This window comes from Notolepis coatsorum (genome assembly GCF_963971535.1).
Source record: "Notolepis coatsorum genome assembly, chromosome: 19".
Taxonomy (NCBI): Eukaryota; Metazoa; Chordata; class Actinopteri; order Aulopiformes; family Paralepididae; genus Notolepis; species Notolepis coatsorum.
The window spans coordinates 76,689,264-76,714,636 of NC_140183.1; the positions used below are offsets into that span (position 1 = coordinate 76,689,264).

Sequence of the window (25,373 nt, forward strand, 5' to 3'; positions counted from 1 at the left end):
TTGTATTAACAGATTGCAGAATGGGTACAATACAGTACAGCTCAATACACACAATTGTTAAGGGGATGCAGACCAGAGAAAGACTTTCGTCTTGTTTACATCAGGGTCCCCCATTTGTGTGTAAAAGGCACTCGCGACGCAAGGCGCACACACATGCACATGCGCACTCTGTGCTCTCTCTCTCTGTCTGGCTTGTGCACACGACAAAATACCTGCCGCGATCCGTTGCAGTCTGACCACACCTGCTTCTGACAACGAAAAGAGTACAGGAGACAAACAACGTCTAACCTGACTGCATAAACGCAACGTTCAGAAAAGTGAAAATGAAACGTTGTTGTTTCCCTGTAACCGCTTAATTTCCTGCATTCTAGTGTATGTTTATGAGGCACTTCTGCAAGGTTGATATGGTATGGTCCTGTAGGGTGTCTGTGTAATTGTTGGTTAATATATAGTTACAGGTAAGAAAGATATATCAATGTTTTGACCCCCTTTTGGGGAGCCGGTTGTCTTCCATATTAGCTGTATTTCTTGAGGGGAACAAATTGACCTCTCAATATTGCAACCCCTCGTAAAACTATGCTTATGGTCCAGCTAAAGGTCTAAAAAGATTTCAAATAAAAATAATTCTACACTCGCCTGCAACCACAATAATTGTTGGTTCAACTCCTGGTTTGTTTTGGACTTTTGCCGATACAAAACGAAAATAATACTTACACAAGACGTAAATATTACTTATGGCTATAACATAATGTACATTTTATACCTTTTTTCCTGTGGTCAATTAGTACTTTATTAACTTTTTCTGATGAGACTGTGTGTCAACACACACCATACCCACACTGTGACTACTGTACTATTACACTGTACTATATTTAGAGCTATACAGAGCTACCTCAATGTTGTCTCCTGCTGCTACTGCTACTATTTTGATTGCTGTATTTTTTTTATCTTGCATTTTTGTACTATATTTATTACTGCGGCATTGCCTCCTACCGCTACTCTACACCACTTTTATAGCCTTTTATTGCTTGTATTTCTTTCTCCTATTCCTGTATTCTATCTTATTTTATGATGTTGCTGCTGCACGGTCGGGGAACCAAGACCAAAGGACTTCACTCTTGTATGCAGTAAAAAGTACTCCTGACATGACAGTAAGGAATCTGAATCTGAACAAGATCCATGTTACTCACTGGAGCGAGGGTTTTGCGCACAAACTGAAAGAGTAAGTGACCTCTCTGTGACCTCTGCTGCACAGGGCCTTAGGCTGTTTAACGTACAGATTGATCTGAATCTAGCTAATGACCCATACCTAAAACAATGATTATGATTATACAAAATAATTGTGATTATCTCCTATAATCGTGATCACATGATTCATTCATTATTGCAAGCAGCCTTGTTGGTCTTTAGACCAAGGTTGTTTCAGTGGTGTTTAAACTGCAGTATTGATATGAGATGAGTATTTCAAATGCAGATTAAGAATACAATTTCTGGGGGGTGCTGTGGGTAGTGTAGCTTGGTCAGTCTTCCCTACAAGTTGGAAGGGGAATAGTCCTGGTCATTGCAACAGCGTCTCCTACTTGTCGCTCAGGACACCTGTTCAGCAGGGAGGGGATCTGGGGGAGATAGCGTGAACCTCCACCCGCATTATGCTCTCCCAGTGAAACTCCTAGCTGTCAGGTGGAAACAAGCGGCTGGCAACTCCACATGTATTGGAGGAGGCATGTGGTGGTCTACACCGTCCCCAGACCGACAGTAGGGCAGCATATGGTAGTCTACACCCTCCCCAGACTGACAGTAGGGCAGCGCAACGATCAGCAGGGGGAATTGACATGACGACTAAATTGGGGATATGGTAGCAAATAATATTAAAAAAAAAAAAAAAAATATATATATATATATATATATATATATATATATATATATATATATATATATATATACATACACACACCTAGGAAACCGTTTGCTATGAGACTGGTGGCCGACGCCCGGTCCACTTTATGCTCTTTGAGAGCAGTCGAGATCTCCAAATAAATAACATCCAGCAATGTCAGGGACCAGTTAATTACTGAGTTTCTCAGGTTTTTTCCATCTCATAGCGATAAGCTTTTTGGCTGCTGTAACGCCTGCCAGAATAATTATTTTCTGTTGTATGGATGTTGGTAGTAGAGATATATCATTTAGAAGTAATGTTGCTGCCGTGAGTGGAATTGATATATTACAAATGCTTGAGAGTTTAGTTGCTATAGATTTCCAAAAATGGGGTACTGGTGGGCAATCCCAGACCATATGCATCATATATACGTGAACTGGTCCCTGACATTGCTGGATGTTATTTATTTGGAGATCTCGACTGCTCGTGTGGTTGGGGTGGGACAGATAGGTATTGAATTGTGGACTGCGGCGGACAAAGTGGTCAAAGGCTCCATGTGTCAGCGGAGTGGGGGTGGGGTGTTGGTCCTGGGGGATCCGGCGGTCTTGGGGGGGGGGGGGGGGTCTATTGTATAATGTCTATTGTCTAATGTCTTTTGTGTTGTTTGTGGTGTTTTTATTTTTACTCTGTATTTTGTATTTGGTATTTTGTATTTATTAGTTAAGCTGTATGATCTGTATTTCTTATTTCTTATTGTCTTGTCATTATTATGATTATGATTGTTGATGTTGTGTTGTTAAGTGAAAATTGAAAATAAAGATTGTAAACCCATTTCTGGGGAAGTCTTCCAATGTCACAATTTACATTTGGGTTGATTGAAAGACTAATTTGTGTCAAGTTGTGACACAACGTCAGCTGGCCTGGATTCGGGTTGGCCCGATGTTTGCGTGGCAATTAATTCAATGTTAGTAATGTTAGTAATTCTTTGTTACCTGTCTATCCCATATATGTAGGCAACTGAGAACATCTCGCAGAAGGCAATAACCAACAGAGGAATGGATCCTCCGTAGCCGTCAAAGAGTCCGAGCCAGTAGTTCCCCGAGCCTTGGACAAATACCAACCCCACCAGGCAGCAGAGCCCGCAGGTCACACCTGTAACAGACAAAACACTCAGACACCAGACACCAAATGCAACATACAGCATGGAAAACCATAGAATGGATATATAGTAGAGTCACCGGTAACGGCCTCTTTGGACCAACTCTTGGGGAACACCTTGAGGTGCTGCAGCGGCACCATGACTCCCTCTATGTTGCCGAACATGGAGGACAAGCCGAGGCAGAAGAGCATGATGAAGAAGAGGACAGACCACAGTGGGGAGATGGGCATCTTAGTGATGGCCTCTGTGAACACGATGAAGGCCAGACCCGTTCCTTCAACTCCCTACAGACCAAAGAATCATTTAAAAGTATTAAAACGTATGTGGTGGAAAGTAGCCGAAGCTGAATAACTTACTCAGTCAAAAGAGACCTGCTGGTTAATACAGTTTATTAACTCAGTCAAAGTATCAATACAAAATAGTCAGAGTTAGGCTGGATGACTCTCCATCAAGTGTTTAGCTACGACACCCGGGACAGAGAGAAGCCCCCACCGGATCTTCAACATCTTTATACCTACTGAAAGGGGTGGGGGCCATAGGTATAAGGGTGTCGTGGCATTTTTGGGGAAAGGTGGGGGAGGGTTTGTTGGGGTTAAGAATGAGCGATGAGGGTAGAAAGGGAAGATGGGTGAGGGAGATCAAAGAGAGGTGGGGGAAGGGAGTTTTATCTCCCACACGTATAATTTGAAAAACACCTTATAAATAATTGATTGTGTTCTGCATAAAGTAATACAATCAACTAAGAACATCTTACCTCACTAAGGAAAGTGTTCAAATCGCAGTACTTCAAGTCCAGCCCTTGTATAACCTTGGGGTATGTTTCATTGAGACCCTGGAGGACCTGATCGTAGTTGCTCTCAGTGACGTTGCCTTCGGGGAGATCGAAGGCATTCATCAATAACAAAGTGTTCCTAAAAATAAATAAATTAACAAAGCTGTAACACGGAGCACGTCGACTGATTTGGAAGATGACTGATTTCGATTTAGAGATTTTTTGGACGATTGGTCTCCTTGAAATCAGCGATGGCAGAAATCACACTGCTAGTTGTCACACCGTACCAGCCGACACAGTTGTCTAACTTCTCCGAGGCTCGGAAGCCGATGATGGTGTAGATGACTGTTGCGGCGAAGACGGAGGTGAAGCCGTTGATCAAGGAGATGATGACAGCGTCCTGCTCACAGTTGTTACTGAAGAAGAAACATACGTTGCATGACTTGACTACTCTGAACCACGCAGTGTTAGTTCTGAGTTTTATCTCGGCTATAATGACAGCCCTCGGAAAGGTTTCTGGAGGCTCGTGATGAGTTGTTAAAGGTGCTGTAAGTGGTATTTTTTGGTTTGTTAAAATAAGTGGTCTAATGTTCAAATAATAGCTCTACACTTGACAGCCATCACTGAGATAGAGTGTCTGGTCAGTAAGAAATAAAATGTGTCCTTGAAACCATCGGGAGCACCGGGAGTTTTCCCGGTGGCCTGGCAGAGTGGCCTGGCAGAGTGGCATGGCTTGGCAGACTGGCAAATGTATTTAAAAAAAATAATAAAAAATTAATAAAAATGTTACCAGTCTGCCAGGCCACTGAACTCCGAAGAAGGCCAGGTCAGTATAGTCTTATACTGACGTGACAATTATTATTATTTAATTTTTTATAAAAATATCTTTTAATTATTTTTTATTAAAATACATTTTTTGGTGGAGATCCACAGACTCCTAATTCCAGCAATGAAAATGCTAACGTGGTGGAGGACATTGTGATGCCAAACATGGAAGATAACAAGGACAAGGAGGACGATGAAGAAGAGGAAGAAGGGGTAACGTTAGTGGCGGCGCCGGCGGAGGGTTCGTCTTTGGCAGAAGACTCAGAGAACGATAACTTGCCTGAAAATTAGAGTGGAGGGAGGGAGAAGAGTTAACGTAACTTAGCAAGAATTGGACGTCAGTGCAGTGATTGACCGCTTCGCTGCAAATCACAACAACAGGCGGATCGTTCTCCTGTGACTGGTGAGTACCAGTCTTTGTTGATATGCAGGTTTAAATGACTTATTAATTATTATTAAGAAGACTTTGACATTGTTATGTCCAGCGACTCCACAATGCAGCCTGTAGCCAACTCTGTCAGCTAAACAGGACATGTCTTCTGTAACATTAGCTACGATTTGTTTTGTGAGTGAATGTTTTCTTTCTGAAGCTCAGAAAGACTATCTGAACTAGCTGCATTAATATTGTAAGTTAGCGTTGCACGCTGAAAATAGGCTACTACTTCTTACGTGCTGTGTGCCTCGGGCTAGCTGCAGCTGGCAGGCAGCTGCTAGCTGTTAGGATTAGGGGTGCTGAGAGGGTGAGAACGCAATTTGCAGAGGGAAGAGAGGAGGCAGAGACGGAGGAGACAGAAAAAACAAAGATGAACGAAAACGGGATATACTGTATAACAACTTACAGCACAGACAAACATGAAACAAGGCAAGGGGAGGCACGAAGTAGGTGAGGGTACAATGAGGGTACGGGAGACAATGACGCCACAAGGAAGTGATGACAAACAGACACCTAAATACCAACACTAATTAACAACGATCCACACCTGGCAGGGCCAGGCCAAAACACAGAATCACAAACACAACATAAGGTTTATCTTGGGCATGGGGCATTCAACTGTTTTGAGCACCCACCGGCAGAAACATAAATGCTCACAGCTACAGTATTTTGTAAATCCACAGATACTTTCTGTGGTGACTATGATTTGGATTGTGATTGTTTGTTTGTGCTTGTGCTATAAACAATCCAGCCCCCCGTAGCTCCCCCAATCACAATTATCTGGCGCCGCCTCTGTCTGTGGTGTGTGCTGCCCTGCTAAGCTGTGAGTTGTTCAGCAAACTTAACAGTCGAGTCATACCTGCTCGTCCCAGTCCGCCACTGTTTGAAACAAATAATCTACCAGTGCATTACCAGTGCATTAAGCTAATTTGGCTCTGCAAGATTTGTCAAAATAAGTACAAATATCTAGGGTTCTCTCTGATTGGATAAAGTGGGAAGGGAATAAAGGGATACCAGAACATGTATTGTGTGTTTACGGCAAAGCAGAGGGACTGAGAGACCCATGTTACTGACCAAACACTCTATATCAGTGATGGCTGTCAGAATGTAGAGATGTTTAACACATATTTTAACCAAATATATTGTGCATGTGTTCTATTTGGTCCGGTTCCATTACAGTTTTAAACCACCTACAAGATCACACAGTACTTTGCTTTCAATAAAGTAAGACAGTGCCCCCCTGGGTTAAGATGTCAAATTAGGAATTACAGCTTGTTGAAAGATAAGTAAGGGATAATGTATGGCTACGAGGTCATTGTCGCAAAATAATTGACCGACACGGAGTTTAAAATACCGAGGCGCCGCGCCGAGGTGTTTTAAACGTAGTGAAGGTCAATTATTTTGCGACAATGACCGAGTAGGCTATACATTATCCCGCTTATTACATGGCTAACTTACTAACAATATACCTAATTCATTTGACAAATCGCAGTTGTTCTGTGGCTCTGTCAGCCCAAATAAAGTGATTATTATTATCGCGGGCAGCCTTCTGGCTCCGCTGTGTTCTGGCTCCGCTCGTCGCTCCGCCCCCTGTCATCGCCGGCAGCAGAACACTGTCTAATTGCACTGAAACAGTGTGTGTCAGTGGGCTTGATTGCCAACAGCTGCGCACTGCGGTCATTATTGAAAAAACAGCGGTCATTATTGAAAAATAATGACTGCAGTCGGGGGGCTATTGACCAATCACAAGCAAGCATTTCGGCGAATGTGAAAACGCCATGTAATAAGATAAGATATTCCTTTATTGATCCCCTTGGGGGAATTCAGGTTGAAAGCTTGCTATAGGCTACATGGCAACTAGGCAACTCGTTGTGTTCCTCAAAACAATGTTGGCTCCATAAATTGGCCCTCAGTCATCAAACCTTTGTGAACCCCTGCCCTACAGGATATGGGTCTAAAGAAAATCCAGACTTACTGCACTGAGTTATAACTGGAGAAAGAGATGAGACCACCGACCGCCAAGGAGAAAGAGTAGAAAACCTGGGCACCTGCATCCAGCCAGGTTGATGGATTCATCAGCTCGTCCAACTAAAATGAAAGCAAATGTTTATGTAATTGGTATAGATACTTCAATCCAGCTCTTCTTTTTTGCGCAGATCCACTGATATCCAGCCCTATTGGACTACTAGTATGACTACTACCATACTGTCTTTATACCTGTATCACTGTACATATTAATATTACAATTCTGTACATACATTTGATTAGCACTACACTCAGTAGTACTCATTTATATATTATATTTTATACCAAGTTTTTATCACCTGTACATGGTAATATTACTATTGCACTTTACTGTTTCATTTGCACTCTGGTTGAATGCCAAACGTCTTTTCGTTGTACTTGTACTTTCATACTGTACTTGTGCTGTATAATGACAATAAATTAGAATAAAATCTAATCTTAATCTCATCTATTGGCTGAGGACCCCAAATACACAGATAGATTAGGATAATATGTTGTCCTACTATTCATGGAATAATCATGAAATTGGTGACAATAACCCAACCCTATAGCATTGAGAAACTACTAGTAAATTGACCCTTTTGTTTTAAAACGCTGAGATTATATGTGTTATATTTCATATTAGTTTACGCTCTGCGCTCAAGTGGAACATATCCTATATCAGTCTAATACTGAATACATTTCTCCACATGTACACACCCATCCGCCTGGCCACACCCCCATCCGCTCCTCTACATAAGCAGGGGTGTGGCCATACTAACAGCTCCTTCCTTATTTTCACCACCGACAAGTGTCTGTATACACCACTTGAGTTTAGTGCTGAAATAGTTGGAAAGGAGCTACGTTGAAGAGAAGGAGCTGCGTTGAAATTATATCTTTGTTTTCTCTCTCACTATTTTCGAGGAAATACAGCGATAATGTCTTCGCCACCGGAGTGTCTAGAAGATGATGATCATTCTGACTTCCATCGGCGCTTCGTATTAGGGGCTCGCGTCGCTGAGCAATCCCCGCCGGCATTACCTCCGGCTCTGCAGTTGGACACTTTGCTTGGGAGGCGCTCGGCCGTGTGAGGGCTGACGGCCTCTCTGGGGCGGGTGATGTTTTTGCAACGCGGGCGCCAGGTGTGTTGGTTGTGGGGGGAACAACTACACAGCTTACGAAGGCTGGCTCCAGGCTAGGATCTTTTTTGCTGACCCTTAGCGGCGTGGAGGAGGTTCTAGTTTGATGCCCACGTTAACATGAGCCCCTCTTCGAGTAAGAGCTTTGTTTTCCTGGGACCGTGATTCAGAATCTGCGGTTCAATTCCCCGGGTCTCTGGACAAAAACGGATACCCACTGTCGCCGTGCTGGCCCCGTTTTTTCAAAAAATTAAAAGCACCCGGTGCGAGGGAGGTGAGCTTGGTGTTTCATTATGAGAATATCTCGCAGCTCAAGTCGGCTATAGTCCGCGAGGGACTTGTTGCCGGCACCACTGTGTCTGGTAAACACCGTTCTGAAGAGGGACGTGTGTTGCCTTCTTCTCCCTTTTTTCTTCGGATGAGAAGAGGAAAAGACAGCGGCTGTCTGAAGTGTTGGCCTGTATTGCTTTTCTCACGTTGTACAGTTTTCAGTGGTAGCTGCTTAGCTTGCTTCTGCGTTAGCTAGTGGTTAGCGATAGCCGGGTTGAGCTAACTGTTAGCCAGTTAGCTGTTTAGCTACGACGTTAGCTACCCGTTTTTCGCTCGGCTGGGAACGTTAGCTTGATGCTATCAGTTAGCCTAGAGTTAGCTGTTAGCTTGTGCTACAACCATTGGCATTAGCCGTGAGAATAGCAGGCCCTCTGACTACGACATCATCTTTGACAGAAGATGTAGTTGGGCCTGCACCATGACCGGCTGCAGGAGGGGGGCGTCTCGCCGGAGCAAGGCTCCGGCCATAGCTTCTTTTTGCCCCGCCAGCGAGAGGCCTTCGTCAACGTGGAGACCAACCTGTGTTGCGGCCTTTCGTCCTGCGTTCCTTGGTGCAGGTAAGATGTCCATTGGACATTACCCCACTCTTCCTTCCTTCCCCTCCCGAATGTTTTGTTAATAACGATGTCTTTGTCTGCAAAACATATGTTACTTCACTACATTTGGAGATACGACATGTGCTGTGTGTGAATTGTCTTGGTCGCTTTGTATAGCTTGGGTGGCGTTGGCCAAGGCTTGTGCCTTTCTCTCTACCTAGAAACAGCGTTGTTTTTTACGTGAGTAAAAATTAACTGGGTTTTTGTTGTATGATGAGAAGTTGTGTGTGTTCATGTAACGTTAGACAACGTGGCTGAGCCCACAACTGGCTGGGTTACCCTACAATACTGTGCATAGTGACATGTGATCGAGGGATGAGTCCCTCTCTCAGCTTGTTATTCTTACTTGAGGGTAATGATGACAATAACAAGTGGCACGTTTTTTTCACACATAAGCAGGGCTGTGCCTGTTCAAACAAGGTATTCGGCTATGCTGGTGTGCATGATGTAAAGCTTACTCTACAGTCTACACATTGGCGTCGTATCAGGGGTAAGGTGGTGAGGGGTGGGTTTTTCCCCGGTTTTCCCCTGGGCCCCCCCCCCTCCCCTCAAATATGATTTTGTTTACAAGATGTGTGTTGATTCACAGAAATAATGCAACCTTGGCCCAAAAAGCTAGTACTCCTGGGCAATGTTCCCTCTAATTTTTTTTCGGTCTGAGCAAACACTCAAACCTCCTGAGCAGACATCAGCAACTACTGAGTAACATACATCACCTGCCGATTAACCGGTTAGTTGATAAGCGGTGGTTTGGAAAAGATCTGAGAATTTTAATTTCCCTCAATGTCTAACATAAAAATCTATAAATTTGTCTGATACACAGAGAAATAATACAAAAAGGCATATTATATTCCTTAATCAAATATTTATTTGACCATTGATTGACGATACAGAGCAATGTCCTTACTTTGGCGGCGGCGGTGTGAGTCGTGTCACTAACTTTTGTCTTTTTAGGAGGCTGACTCGTCATTATTTTATTAAGTGAATTATAATGCGACTTCAAGGGTGACCATATTGTGATTTTTTTTAAAGAGGACACTGCCTTCAGCCTCAAGATACTTAATGATACTCAAAGTTTACTCAAAGATGCCTTATCAATCATTATTGTTACGAAGGATCAGATTAAACCGAATATATATATTTATTGATTGATATATATTGCATAATATTTGTATATCGTCTGATATCCCTTGTGTATTCTTTGTACATATACACGGAATATCCCTTTAACCTAGTACAGACCATAATATTTCGTTCTCCTATTGGACAGCGGTCCCCTAGGCGCCACTGCCATACCCCCAAGGTCTGGTTCAAAGTCACCGCCACAGACTTGCCTGGACATGAACGGCTCTGCACAAGAATACGAGACAGGAATAAGGCTGGTACTAGTTTGTTCACCTAACGTATAAATACGGCGCAGGTGAATACAGCAGTTAATTACCCAAAGTTAGTTAACCTAGAAACGTGTTACCCTCAAACGTAAAGCCTTCATCACGAGTCAACGACCAAGTGAAGTGAGCAACCGTGCGTCTAAATAGAGCACTTATAACCGCGTGCGAATAGGACAGTAAAGGTGTCAGAGCTTAGTAGAATAACGTCAAGTTCGACCTAGTTAATGTGAAGTACCGCGCACCGGAGAATCTACACCGGTGAATGCAGAGCCCTTTCCAGCTGGATTATTGCTTTGGTCCTGTGGATGTTGGAGCGGAGGAGAATCGTCTACACCCCACTACTGTGTGGGATTTACCCGTGAGGAACATCACTCGAGCCCGTCTCTCGGAGAGGCTGGCCGGCTTTCACCTATGCTGCACGCATACTTGGATTACAGCTGCTGCTTTCGTCTGCCGATCAAGGGAGTAATGTACCGACTCCCGTAGCTGGAGCTTATTGATTCCCCGTTGATCCAGAGTTTGCATTCGAACATTTCCTCCCCCTGCTGGCTTACAACCACGGAGGGACCCTACTACTGTAGTATCTCCCGCTGCCCTACTAGTGTACCATAGATATAATTCCTAAGATACAGGTGGTATTTATTATATCCTGCGTAATATGAGAATGGACATACGTTATTGATTTGCTTACGCACAGTCTTTTGCACCCTACGTAAAGTATTGTTATATATACTATCATTGCTGCTAATAAATATTATTATAACCCAGATTTGTGTGGAACCGTGTCATTGTGGAGGTGTTCTCATCATATACCTGTGTACTGTATGGCCAGTAGTAATGTACATAAGACAGTAGTGGTTTAATGATACCATACTTATTAATACAGTCAGGGAATTGTACCCCTCAGTTACAATTATAATATATTTAAAGTATGCCTCCTCTGTATGGATATACAATTATTGTTTATATTTTATATAACAAAATAATATCTCTCTATAACCAAAGTTACTCAACATGCTGTATTAGGCCTAAAGTAATCTATCTGACAAATCTCAAGAAAATAACTAAATCAACCTATGACAAAATAATATATATTTTCAAGTCTTACTGGACAAAATAAATAACAAGAAAAATATGAAGTAATGTTCTAAATAATACCTCTTCTGTATTAGAAAATCCAGCTTAAAAATATATCTTTGTATCTTTTCAATGTAATGTAAATTATAAAACAGTAACCTCACAAATATACTAATTTAAAAGTGCACTATGCAGTTTCAGATTTGTTGCAATTAGTGTACTAAACAAATGTATTACACACATAATCCTTAGAATGATTGTATCATAAGCATCTTATCAAACCAAAACATCATTTTGAGGCATCAAAATAGTTTTCAATTATTTTCTTTCTCTCTGTATAGCTGTATACTTCAATCAATTCGGTCAACTTTGCCATCAAACTCTCGCCTTGCACTGCTTTGTTTGTAATGTTTTTCTGTGTCCATGTGAGCTTTGATATCGCCACCACCTTTATTAGACACAGAAACATAATGGTCAAGCTTTGCACGCGTTGCACTCCGCTTCCAATTAGTCTCGACCGGGACGATAAAAATAGGGAATTTTCTCTGCAGTTAATCTGTAATGTACATTTTCGCGTTTGTATTGTTGGTCAGATCTGGTCAGCGATGCTGGTCAGATCTGTCCGCTTCCTGCTCTGTTGTGTGTGTCTGTGTGAGCGCGCAGTAGCGACGCCCACACGGCACTGAAAGCGAGGCTTCTCTTGGTAACGTCACACGCAACAGGTTACCGTATTCGGTGCAACGCGCCAGTCAATTTAACTACATGCATATTTTACACAAACGTTTCTGTGCGCAACAGATTTCAGATGTGCGCGGGAGCGTTTTGCCATGTGCGGGGAACATTGCTCCTGGGCATTCCCACATCATATGTATGTATGTTCCTATGACTTTTTGCGGACATAAAGCACATAGAGGACTTTGTAAAAAATTTATTTGACACAGTTTCCTGGGTGACAGATAAAATATTTGTATCATTTTGTAATGAGTTAATTGATTATTATAATTACGAGAGGTTAACGGAATATTATCCCATACATTCTGCCAATTTATGCAGGCGTTGTAATTCTTTAAATCTATGTTCCAGACAGTGGTATTACCTGTAGTTCTGTTTAGTTTTCCTTGTATTTTATTATATAACCCATGAAACAAAACCATTTTTAACATTTATGCCACTCACTATATTCATTAAAGGGTGACCTGGTAAAGGCTGATTCCATGGGACACCATAAGTGCGCATTGCAGTGCGTAACTGTAAATAAAAAAAGAAGGATGTACTAGGGACATTATAGATTTGTTTGAGCTCTTGAAAGGATCTGAGACCGTATTCACTGTATATGTCAGATAGTTTGTGAATACCTTGTCTTTGCCAATTGGGAAATGTAGCTGGTTTCCCTCCCAACAGTAAGAAGTTGTTATCAAAAATAGGGGTATCTAGGTGCCATTTTGTGTTCCACTGTCTCCCGTTTCGGCAATACATTTCCAAACGTAAATTGAATGTGCTATAATTGGGCCGAATTTAGTACGGCAAAAGCTTTGGGATAGAGAGTTTCTCAAGTTTCTTTAATAGTTGTCATACAGAAGTACAGAATACTTTTATACAAAATGCTTCTTACTGTTACGCTCCAGAGACTGTGCTAGACAAGATAAGTATGAAATAAAATAGTATAGCATGTAATAGAAGTAAAAATAGAAGTCACAGTGTTCAGTATAGACATATGTACAATGTTCGATGTAGAATAGAAGTAACTGAGTTACCATACAATATACAATATACTATGCAATGTACTAATATACAATACTATATAGTGCAAAGCAGAACTGGGATGAGGTACAATTTAGGTACAAAAGAGGATATCTTTAAGTGTATATGGAGATACAATGTATCTCTCCATATTCACCCATGGTATGTCAGAATCATTATTGAACCATCTTAGCAACGAACGGTCTGAGCATAAAAGAAAAATAGTACTGTTCGAAATTAGGAACCGATAGCCCTCCTGCTTTCCTACTGTTTTGGAGTGTGGAATTGCTGATTCGTGGATGTTGTTCACGCCATATAAATTTGAATACTAACCCCTGTAGCTTCTCCCAAAATCCTGGAGGTGGCGGTAAATGAATCATGCTTACCAGAAAATGTATCTTAGGGAGAATATGGGTCTTGACTACTGAAAGCCTGACTGAAAATGGGATTAATAATAGTGACCAACGGTTTAACTCGTCAGATATTACCTTCTTAAGGCTCTTGTAATTTTTTGACACAATTTTGTCAATGGATGGGTATATATCTATACCTAAATATCTGAAACCAGAACCCACTGGTATTTCTGTATGTAGTTGGGGACTACTTGCTGCTGTATTTAGGGGAAGTAAAATTGATTTATTCAAGTTGATCTTGTAACCTGAAATAAAACTAAAATGTTTAATAGTGTCTAAGACTACAGGTAGGGACCGTGGTGTATTGTCAAGAAATAATAACAGATCGTCTGCGTACAGACACATTTTATGGTAAGTGTTATTTACTATTATGGGTTTTATTTCGGCACAATTTAAAAAACTTTGGGCCAAGGGTTCGAGAGATAACGCAAATAATAGTGCGGAGGCGGGGCAACCCTGCCTAATGCTACGTCTGATAGGGAAGGGTGTGGAACACTGATTGGATGTGATAACCATGGCCGTTGGATTATGATATAAGATTTTGAGCATATTTATAAATGCGTGTCCAAATGCCATATTCTTCATGGTGTGCCATAAGTACTCCCATTCCAGCCTATCAAAGGCCTTTTCGGCGTCAATGGACAACACTGCGCATGGTGATATTTTTGGAGCTTTGTCAATAATGTGTAAAAGTCGTCTTAAGTTATCTGATGCAAATCTTTGTTTAACAAATCCAGTTTGGTCTGGGTGGACCAATATTGGCAGTATCGTCTCTAGACGCTGTGCGAGGACCTTGGCATATAATTTTAAGTCTCCATTAAGAAGGGACAGTGGGCAACAGTAGCACAGACGTTTCCATCCTTTCCTTTTTTCTGTATCAGTGTGATAATTGCTGTACTTATGTCTCTATTAAAACTCCCTTTCATAATGGCTTGTTGGAACATCTCGAGTAGTAATGGACCCAACTCTTTCCAAAAGGTCAAGTACAGCTCCGGTGGGATACCATCGATACATGGTGATTTCCCCTGTTTCATTTCTTTCAGTGCATCGTAAAGTTCCTCCAGGGTAAAGGGAGAATCAGTTAAGGTTATTTGTTGCTCTGTTAATTTAGGTAGATCCAAGTCTTCAAAAAAGGAGTCTAAATCAGCTTTTGAGAATTGAGCTTCAGATGAATACAATAGAATACATAGAAAAGTTTCAATTCTAGATTTATTTTGACCGGATCGTTTACCATCGCTCCTTCTTTATTTAGGATTGATGTGATGTCTGCTTTCTGTTCATTTTTTATTTATTTTTTTATTTGTCTTTTTCCCCCCCTGCTGTTTTCAGCAGACCCCTTAGGCGCCTGTCTAGTCCGCAGTGCTCCAGGCTCAGGTCGAGTCCTTTTGACCTGTTGCCTGGATTGAGGGATCAACCTCAAAACTGAAAATCCATCAAAATCAGTGTTGTTGCTAATCATACATATGCTAGCCTGTTTTTTAACAATAATTTGTGATGCCATCACAAAGACTGGCATTTAAAGGGTACAAATAAAAAAATTCCTGCACCAGAATGCAGGAAATGAAGTCTTTGTAACAAAGAATGTCCTGGTGGGGGACCCCCAGACCCCCTGCTTAAAAAGTGGCCTGACTGGGGCTATATTTTGCACTATATTTCCTGGCCTGAATGATTTCCCCAGTCCGGCCCTGGTTAAAAGCCTCCAATGCGTATTAGTGTGTGTGCATTTGGGAACCCCTGCTCTAGGTCAGCGATCTTATTTTCGTAAAAAAGGAATTCATCTTCAATCGCCGAGATCTCTGTGGAGTTGGTTTCAGCTACGACCGCAACCTCTGCCATCCCTTCTTCCACCCTAGAGAGCCGCGTGGTCGCACTAGCTACCTCCTCCTGGAGCGAGTCCAGTCTGTTGGTTAGCTGAAGCATGCTAGCATCGAGCTCAGCACGGAACAAAGACCTGATACATTCAACGTCCACCTCATTTAATGTCCCCTTCTTGTTCGATATTTGTTTCGCCATCTCTGCGATGTATGATGTGAAAGTATGTCATAAAATTAACGTCGTAATCAATATAAAAGTGAAGTGGTCACAGAGCTCGGAAAAGCTACGCCACCATCCGATCAGAGCGTAAACCGGAAGTCCCATGTTGACCAGTTTCTAAAAATTATTTTAAACGTTTATTAGCAACGCAGAGCTTTCAAACCCTAGCGTCTGTCTGTCCGAAACCCTTGTGCAACTGTGAGTACCTTTGAAATGTCTTTGCGACACCTGTACGACAAGCGTTTTGATAGAGAAAAGCGAGACAGACTTAATTGTAGGATTTTTCAATGGAGGTATAAGAGACGGTGTATTCACTCGGTGCATCACAGTCCCGAAAGGGGCTACGTCTTTGGTAACTTGTAGAAGATGACAGAAAGGGAGCTTTTGGTCGAGAAGAAAGGTAAAACGAATTCAGTTGTCGTCATATGATGTTCTCAAATCAATGAGTAATCGTGTTTAATAATCAATCAAAATTATCGTGATTGTGATTTTTTGCCATAATCGAGCAGCCCTAATTGTGGTGACACTGTCGCCTCGCAGCAAGAAGGTCCTGGGATCAATTCCCGCGTGGGGACCAGGTTGCCGGGTTGCCAGGTACCCAGGTGGGGTATCTCCCAGGCCTTTCTGTGTGGAGTTTGCATGTTCTACCCGTGCTCGCAAGGGTCCCCCCCAAAAAAAATATATAAACCCAATGGGAAAACATGCAGAACAGCTAACGCTTCGTCCCTGACGAAGACGGACAGGAGCACTTGGATCGGTCCCAAGGCGCAGCCCACGCCGCAGCCCATGTCAGTTCCCGGCTGCCCTCGGGAGAAGGACAACGGGATGGGTCAAGCGCAGAGAGGCATTTCATCTGCGACCCAATGCATGTGTGTGTGTGTGTGTGTTCCTGTGTCGCCCATCTTACATGTGTGTGTTTGCTGCATGACAAAAAAAGACTCCTTCTAATTCCCTCTGAGTGGGTTTTCTTTGAGATAATAGCTTTTTAATGCATATGAAAGAGAGACAAAAAAAACATGCACACAACTCACATCTGGGGTGAAGAGAAACTTGACTCCCTCAAGAGAGCCCTTTAAGGTTAGTCCTCTGATCAGGAAGATAGTCAGCACTACATAGGGAAGGGTTGAAGTCACATACACCGCCTTAGGGGAAAAAGGGGGGAATATTTAGTTGAATTTGACTTTTTCTCAGAAGTCTCCCTTTGTACAGGAGACATTTGCATTTCAAGTATCAAGTTTACTTTAGTCAACTCAAAAGCAAATGCAGTGGGTTTTCTTGAAAAAAACAATAAAGTTGAGATAATGGTTTGGTTTGTTACAGTGATAGATGCCCATCCTAAACTCCAATGGTAATGTTTTTCTAAAAGCTTCAAAAGAAACAACAGTTATAATATTGTAAATGAAACAGAGCCTTGTGATTTAGAATTTAGAGGATTCTTTACTGTGTTGTTTGCTGATACCAAACCTATAGCTTTCTACGTTATCTCCCTATTATTGATGATGTTGTTATTTTGTATTGTTTTATTTGTATTGTTATTTTTATTCTAATTAGTGTATACCCACATCGTTCACAATTGTACAGCCCTGGCATATTTTATTTTATTGAATAATAATATTCTATTGTACTTCTTAATACAAACTTAATATAAACTAAACTTAATTTAGTTTATATTCCATTTTATCTTATTCTCTTTTATTTTATTCTACCGTAATTGTCTGTCCTTAATGTCGCACCAAACGACCAAATCAAATTCCTTGTATGTGTAAAACTACTTGGCAATAAAGACCTTTCTGATTCTGGTTCTGATTCTGATGTTGTTAGTAGCAAGTTGCCTTACCTTCCCACTTGTCTCAATCCCCCGAATCATGCAGACGTAGACCACAGACCAGGCACAAATATGACATAACACTATCCACCACTGTAGTCCGCCATCTTCCGAAATGTCTGGGGTTGTGTTAAGGGTCTCCCTGTACCAGAAATAATCCACTGGCGAACTCCTCACACACTCGGAGACAAGGCCTAACAAACAGGGTATAATTACAGTTTGTGTCACACAAGATAAGATAAGATGTTCTTTCCCCTTGGGGAGATTCCGGTGTCATAGCAACACAGGGGAGGGTGAGGCGGGTTAGAGAGGAGGTACAGGTACAGGCAGGGTAATAGAAATCACAATAAAAATATAGAGAATACAAATATCAGAGTAGAGGTAAAGAACAAGATTAGATTAGATCAAATGTATTGTCCTTATACAGTTCAAGTACAGTACAACTAAAAGAAGTGTGGCATCCAACCAGAGTGCAAATGTAACAGTGAAGTGCAATAGTAATATACGATGTACAGGTGATTAAACTGGGTATAAATAGTTGTAGTATCAATATGTACAGTGATACAGGTATAAAGACACTGTGGTAGTAAGTCGTACTGGCCAGTAGTGTAACTAGTAAGAGTAGGTAAGGGATATGTACAGATATACATAGTATCTACAGATACAGTATGTAAAAAGGATTTTAGAGATAAAGAATGACGGGAGATAAAGAATGATGGGAGGGTCATCAAAGAGAAGCCGCCTATTCTCGGTCCTCGCTCCACAATGGTGGAACGAACTTCCCACCACAGTTAGGACAGCCGAAACCTGACCAATCTTTCGCCGTCGACTAAAAACACACTTCTTCAATCAATCTGAAATTAATAAAAAAAATATTAAGAAAAATTACTTCTTACTGTCTTATACTATCATGCACTCTTCCTACTATACTAATATGTCTTTACTACTATGCACTCATCACTGCAGCACCCAAGTTTCAGCACTGTTTGATGAACATTGTTACTCAGTTGTAAGAGTTGTGCCCTTCCCTTCCTGCTGACTTGTCGTACAGAACTTGGAAGTAGTTTTGGATAAAAGCGTTCAGCTAAATGACTAAATGTATTTAAGGAATAATAAAGATAAAGATCAAATATGAATAAAAGAATAAGGGTCTGGTGAGGGTCTGGTTAGTCGGACAGGTGAGACATGTATACTCCATCGATAATAATACCACACTGCACCAAAGTCTGCAGGGTTCAGTAGTAAGAGGACAGGTCACTTTCCCATCAAGGGGAAATATAAATAATATATATTTCTATCTCATTTCTTGTTTTACTTTTTGCATTTGTTTCTACCTGCATTCCCTTCTAGGTTTTGGTAAAAGTTATTTCCCTTTTGAACCCTGAACAGTAATGTCGGGATTTGGGATCTACAGACAAGAAATTGTATATCATTGACTTTATTAATCAGTTTGTCTATTTAGAAATTACAGATGAAGTCCAAATTGTAATTCACTTTCCAAATCCAAAAACAATAGTCAATTTGATACACGGTACCTGTTCGATTGGCATTGACAGGACAGTGGGTCCAAGGCAGTGGATCTTGGAATGAGTTGAAGAAATACCATATGATCCAGGCAATGATGGTGTTGTAGTAGAGGCTGATCATGAGAGACACACACATGGATGCAATACCTGCCAATTAACACAAAGAGAATGGTGTCTTTCAAGCATTTTACAATTCAACATGTTTATTCATAGCATTCTATTAATCCAATATGGCGCAATGTCACCACAACTCCCGGTTGGTCCACGGTTGTCATTCAATCACCTGCTATTTGCCTCTGTTGCAGAGTTTAAGACCTCAAGTTTCAAGTTTCTTTAATAGTTGTCATACAGAAGTACAGAATACTTTCATACAAAATGCTTCTTACTGTTACGCTCCAGAGACTGTGCTAGACAAGATAGTATCAAATAACATAGTATAGCATGTAATTTATAAGAAGAAAAACCTTGATCTCCAACCTTTGTAAATCAAGTTGTATGTGTTTTAATTGATTTGTTATCCTTGCCTTTCGCCTTGTCTTGTCGTCTTGTCGTTGTGATTTTATATGCTGTGTGGTTTTATGTGTTCATCTTTTACGTCTCTTATTTCTGTATGTACACCCGAGGTGACTGTAAATGAGGGAAACCCCGCAGTTGCCTTTCGAGTTTTGAATTTGATCAAAGTCACCTATTTGTTTGCCTACCAAGATGTCTGCGATGGATATGATTATGCCAAACCTTCTGGAAAAGACTGCTTACCAACTCCTGCCAAATATGGATGAATAGAAGACCAGACGCCCAAACTCCCATTTCTTAAACGTTGACCAATAGCAAACTCTAGATAAAGAAGTGGGACTCCTTCAAGAACCAGCAGGATCAAAAAGGGGATCATAAACGCTCCTGGAAACAGAAGAGAGAGACGACGCGTCTGTCATCAACTACATAAATCATACATTACATTTGATAGTTCAAGTTCAAGTTTCAAGTTTCTTTAATAGTTGTCATACAGAAGTACAGAATACTTTCATACAAAATGCTTCTTACTGTTACGCTCCAGAGACTGTGCTAGACAAGATAGTATCAAAAAACATAGTATAGCATGTAGTTTAGAAGAAGAAAATGAGGTCACAGTGTTCGGTATAGACATATGTACAATGTTCTGAGTTACCATATAATATACAATACTATGCAGTGTACTAATGTACAGTACTATATAGTGCAAAGCAGAAATGGGATGAGGTACAATTTAGGTACAATTTACAGTAAGGTGTACGAGTTGTAGTGCAATCCTTCATCAATAAATATAAAGTGTGGGGAGTGGGTGCTACAGTGTGTTTGTTTAAAGTGGGTGTGTGCTATAAAGTGTGTGGAGTGGGTGCTACAGTGTGTTTGTTTAAAGTGAGTGTGTGCGTGTGGATGTGTGTGCTATGTGCGTTTGGTGGTTGTTTTTGTGTAGTGTTCATTCATTGTTCGTTTAGCAGCCTGATGGCCTGGGGATAGAAGCTTCTTCTGATACATTCAAATGCTATTTGGTATGCATGGAATACAGGAGCTGTTCAAAGCAACTGTGTGAATGAGGATGTAGAGATAATTCTGAAGTATACATAAATATACTTATCAGAGAAAAACAAGTCATGGTTTACAGTGAGCACGAGAGTCATGGGGGTTATAGTGCAATCTGCAGACCGTGCAAACAATCACAATCACATTTCAAGGCTTTCTTGTCACTCAGCACAGTGTCTAAAACCTCTTATCGTAACAGTGGAATTCAGAGGTCACATGCTACAGGTCTTTCCCCTCCATCTAAAAGCAATTTGAAACATTTGTTCAATCTTCTTATAACTGCCTTATCGACAGGAGAAATCTGGGCAGGGAAGTGAATTAATAACAGTCTCCCGATGACTAACATCCTTGGAGTCATTGAGAGACTCAAGTCAAGCAACGATTGACTGGAAAAAGAGCGTATTCTGGGCTCTGTGAACCTATACCCTGGGTAAATTAAGATAAAAACAATTCTAATGAAGTTATAGTATAGGTACCACTAGAACGCAACCGTCTCCTGATTAAACGTTGTTCTAAATAGAGCAATGTTTTGAGAAAATATGTAGTTACATTGCCAGTCAGGTCAGTTCAGTGTTCCACATAATATTGATTTATTTACCATATCAGATAGACCCACCACAATACTGCAGATTTCCCTGAAGTGAAACAACATATTAACAGTGTTCTTGTGGGGTAGGTATAGTCATTTATCACTGCTGCCTATGTGTATCTAAAGGGTTGCGACCACCACCACCACCATGGATAGCTTAACCAGTAGGAAACACTCATCATTGATCATTCCAATGAATCAGTCACTAACCTCCTGTAGCTAAGTAGCAGCAGTTCCACAACCAGGGTCTGACTGCCAACCATGGACTGAACTGATCGTGAATACCACGATCACAACACCAGAGGGAGCTCCACAAATCATGTTAAACCCAGATTCGGCTCAAATAAGGGACTAAACACGTTTCGCAATTATGCCACATCAATGTGGAACGCCCTACCCAAAGCTGTAAAGGAATGTGGATCACTACCCACTTTCAAAACCTCTCTCAAGGGACACCTACGGGAGACTGCAATTCAACACTGGCCCCTGTAAATATCCTAACCCAGCCCCCTCCAATGTACAGTCATTTACCTAGTATGGTTTTGTCAATAGTCCAATGTACAATTTTGTTTGTTTGTACAGTGTCTCCTCCCCCCCCCCTCAATGTACAGTTTTACTTGTTTATACAGTGTGCCCCCCCCCCCCCCCCCCAACCACCTCCAATGTAAATTACCCAGTATGGTTGTCAATATCCCAATGTACCCAACCCCCCCCACCCAACCTCCTCCAATGTACAGTTTCTACGTCAAATGTATATACTCCCTTTTCTTGACTCCTTCTGTATCACAAACAGTACTGTATTTGCAAATCTGGTATGTCATAAATGTATAGATGTAGCAGTACTGACTATCTGTATGTCATGTATGTCATATATGTCCTGATGAATTGAAAATGGGGGACCCTGATGTAAACAAGACGAAAGTCTTTCTCTGGTCTGCATCCCCTTAACAATTGTGTGTATTGAGCTGTACTGTATTGTACCCATTCTGCAATCTGTTAATAAAGTTTTCAATCAATCAATCAACTACACATTTTAGATAAATTACCAGTGGTGCAAAAAGTACACAGTTTATTTACTTAAGTAAAAGTAGAAATACTCAGATAAATGAGTACTCTGGTAAGAGTCCTCCATTCAAATTCCACTTAAGTAAAAGTAGAGAAGTATTTGCTATTGTACTTAAGTATCTAAAGTAAAAGTATGCGTTCTACATGACGTTTGTGTATTCCAGTGCTTGGGAGCATTCAAACCTTGATCCATTGACCTCTAAACGTTATGTTAAAGTGGTATGTGGTCCAGTTATGCTGCTCTGATTAAATGTTATGTTAAAGTGGTACGTGGTCCAGTTATGCTGCTCTGGTCATGTCCTCTTGAAGTTGACAGGCTTCAAATGTGACATAATCTTCGTACATTTTTGCCATGTTTTCTATGCAAAATCTTTTTCTTCAAAGTAACTAGTAAATGATGGGTTCAGATAAATGTAGTGGAGTAAAAAGTACATTATTTCCTTTGAAATGTAGTGGAGTAAAATAATAAAGTTCCCTAAAATTCGTTGTTAACACCTCGTTAACAGCACTGCCAGGTTAATGGTGCAGTATACCGCAGTAGCAGTGCAGAGCAGAGCTCAGAGTCCTAAGAGCTGCATCTGTAGCTTGAATATTTTTTACTTAAGTACAGTACTTGAGTAAAATTACTTAGTTACTTTCCACCACTGCAAATTACTGTATTATAACAGTGGTATATACGTATAAACATACACATAACTACAGATGATTTACACTTTACAATACTATTCAACTTCATAGGCATTAGTACACTTTTGAACCAAGCAACTTTTACATTCCCTACCAAAAATACTGCCCACATACTACTAGGGCTGTCCCCGACTAAGGATTTGGATGGTCGACTAGGATTGGCCAAAATTTGCCGTTAGTCAACTATTGGTCGACTAAAAAAATATAATAATAATAATAATATTTAATTTTTAATTTTTTTTTGTATCATTCCATTTGGGCTGTGGGGGTGCTTAATGTCTGAAGGAGTCGACTGAAGGCTTCTTGTCCTCTGCAAAAGCATGCAATTGGTCCACTGATGGATACATCTTGATATTTGTCTAGTCTAGTGTGTTCATTAGATGGGTGAAATCCTCTTTCAGTGCCTCTGTGCCTGTTTTCGTAGGCAGTTAGCCTCTGGTATGCGTGCCATTAGCGCTAGCCACGCTTCTTTCTTTTGGAAAGAATGATTTAAAAAATAAAAATATTTTTTTTTTTTTTTTTTTTTTTATTATATTCGACTAAGAGGTTGGCCAGTCGACTACGGCTCCTTTCGACCGATTAGTCGACTAATCGATTAATAGGGGTCAGCCCTACATACTACACTAGAGGTAAATAAAATACAATTACCTGTGACTTAAATGATCATGACCCCTCCTTCTTCACATACAGCACTATGTACTTGATTATCTATCCGATTAAGGTTCGTCTGGAGTGGCTGTGATTTGGGGTTTGAATGACTCTGTTCTATAATTGTATTTGAGATGGTTAAAAGCTCTCAAAGTGTTACTTGCCTCCCCCATGGCTCTGACACAGATACGGGAAGCGCCAGACGTTCCCCAGTCCCACACAAAAGCCCACACAGGTCAGCATGTACTGGGTCTTGTTGTCCCATTTGGGTCTGTCTCCTGACTCCTCTGCCTCTCGCTTCTCCAGCTCCTGGTGGGACGGTATCCTAGCGTCCAGGTCTGGATTGGGGAGTTGTAGTCTCATGGTCCCTCAAGTTAGCCACTGTCCCACTGTGTGATATATGGCTGTGTGATTTGCGCTGTGAGCAAATTGTGGTTGAGACTGAAAAGAGCCCAATAGCCTGGGTATTTATCGGAAACCTCTGTGACTGATTGCCTAGCTGAGGTATCAAGGATCCTCAACCAGAGAGTTGTGAAGATAAGGGAAAACACCTTGACCCCAACCTTGTCTTGTAGGCTACATTGTGTTCTTCTTGTGAGCCTAAAACAGGTATAGATTATTACATTTTCAGTTGTATGGTTTTATTGTACAATCATTTTTTTGTTATTATTATTATTCAGCCTCCGCCACATGTACCTCATCAACGCATACATCACTTTCTCAGTGTCAGGCTGACAATTGCTAATTGGTCGGGTTGGGTTGGGCTCTGCATCTTTATTTTTTTTTCTTGGTAGGCCAAAAACATCTGATTGGTTTGTGAGGCAGGGAGCTGTTGTTTTTGGCCCATCAGATGTTTTTGGCCTGCCAAGTGGTGTTCCCGAGGTCACATCGGAAAACTAAGACCACCATCACGTTTCTCATCAAAAAGTACACACAGCTATGACACTCACCACTGTGTTCTCTATGATAAGGTGGGTTGGTCTTCTCTGGCAGAGAGGCATAATGATCACTGGTATGTTTATCTATATTTTTATATTCAGATCTAATGTTATTGCCTATATTTACGTCATTCTACTATTACCCTGCCCATACCTGTACCTCCCCTCCCCCTCCCCATGCTGCTATGATGAATTTCCTCAAGGGGATCAATAAAGGAATATCTTATCTTAGGCTATTCTCGGAAAGCTACCACCTTATATTCAAACAATGCTATATTGGAATTTTGGACCCTGAGCTTATGCTTTAGGAAAAATCCGCCTTTTGTTTTACTGCACCAACTTCCTGGAATGATCTCCAGCATGCATCTGTGTTTTTATCTGTGTTTTGCTTGTATTTTATTGTCTTTATTGTGTTCTTATTGATGCATAATTGTTTGAACTATTACTATCTTTTTTTCCTCACCTTTACATTCATCTGTTTTAATTATTTATTTTTGAATGAATTGTAACGTCAAATTGAAAATGAGGGCAAGTACAAAATAAATATCGGCTCTGTGTTTTTATTTCTGTCTGCCCCCCATCTCCTTCCTCTTTAAAACAGTGGAAACCGTTCCCGTCCCGTCCTGCCGGTCGGGTCAAGTCGTTCTGGAGAATGGAAGCCAGGCCTGTGGTGATCCACAGCATCCTTTCGTGACTCATATCTCACTAGCTGTACTGAAAACAGGACAGAGAAGCATTGATCTCAC

General features: G+C 41.2%; 1 protein-coding gene across 1 annotated transcript in view; it reads right to left on the bottom strand.

The window, feature by feature from the left end:
* slc6a19b (solute carrier family 6 member 19b) overlaps positions 1–24,052 on the bottom strand; it is a gene marked incomplete at both ends in the record, with an annotated part of 35,403 nt that extends 11,351 nt beyond the window's left edge. Inside the window, 10 exons of the mRNA XM_084336712.1 lie at positions 2,869–3,028; positions 3,115–3,319; positions 3,790–3,946; positions 4,095–4,223; positions 7,041–7,153; positions 16,821–16,931; positions 17,627–17,808; positions 19,150–19,287; positions 19,897–20,037; positions 23,854–24,052. Of these exons, the coding sequence (XP_084192838.1) occupies positions 2,869–3,028; positions 3,115–3,319; positions 3,790–3,946; positions 4,095–4,223; positions 7,041–7,153; positions 16,821–16,931; positions 17,627–17,808; positions 19,150–19,287; positions 19,897–20,037; positions 23,854–24,052 (1,535 nt within the window). The remainder of the gene's footprint in view (positions 1–2,868; positions 3,029–3,114; positions 3,320–3,789; positions 3,947–4,094; positions 4,224–7,040; positions 7,154–16,820; positions 16,932–17,626; positions 17,809–19,149; positions 19,288–19,896; positions 20,038–23,853) is intronic.
* Positions 24,053–25,373: the final 1,321 nt, after the last annotated feature.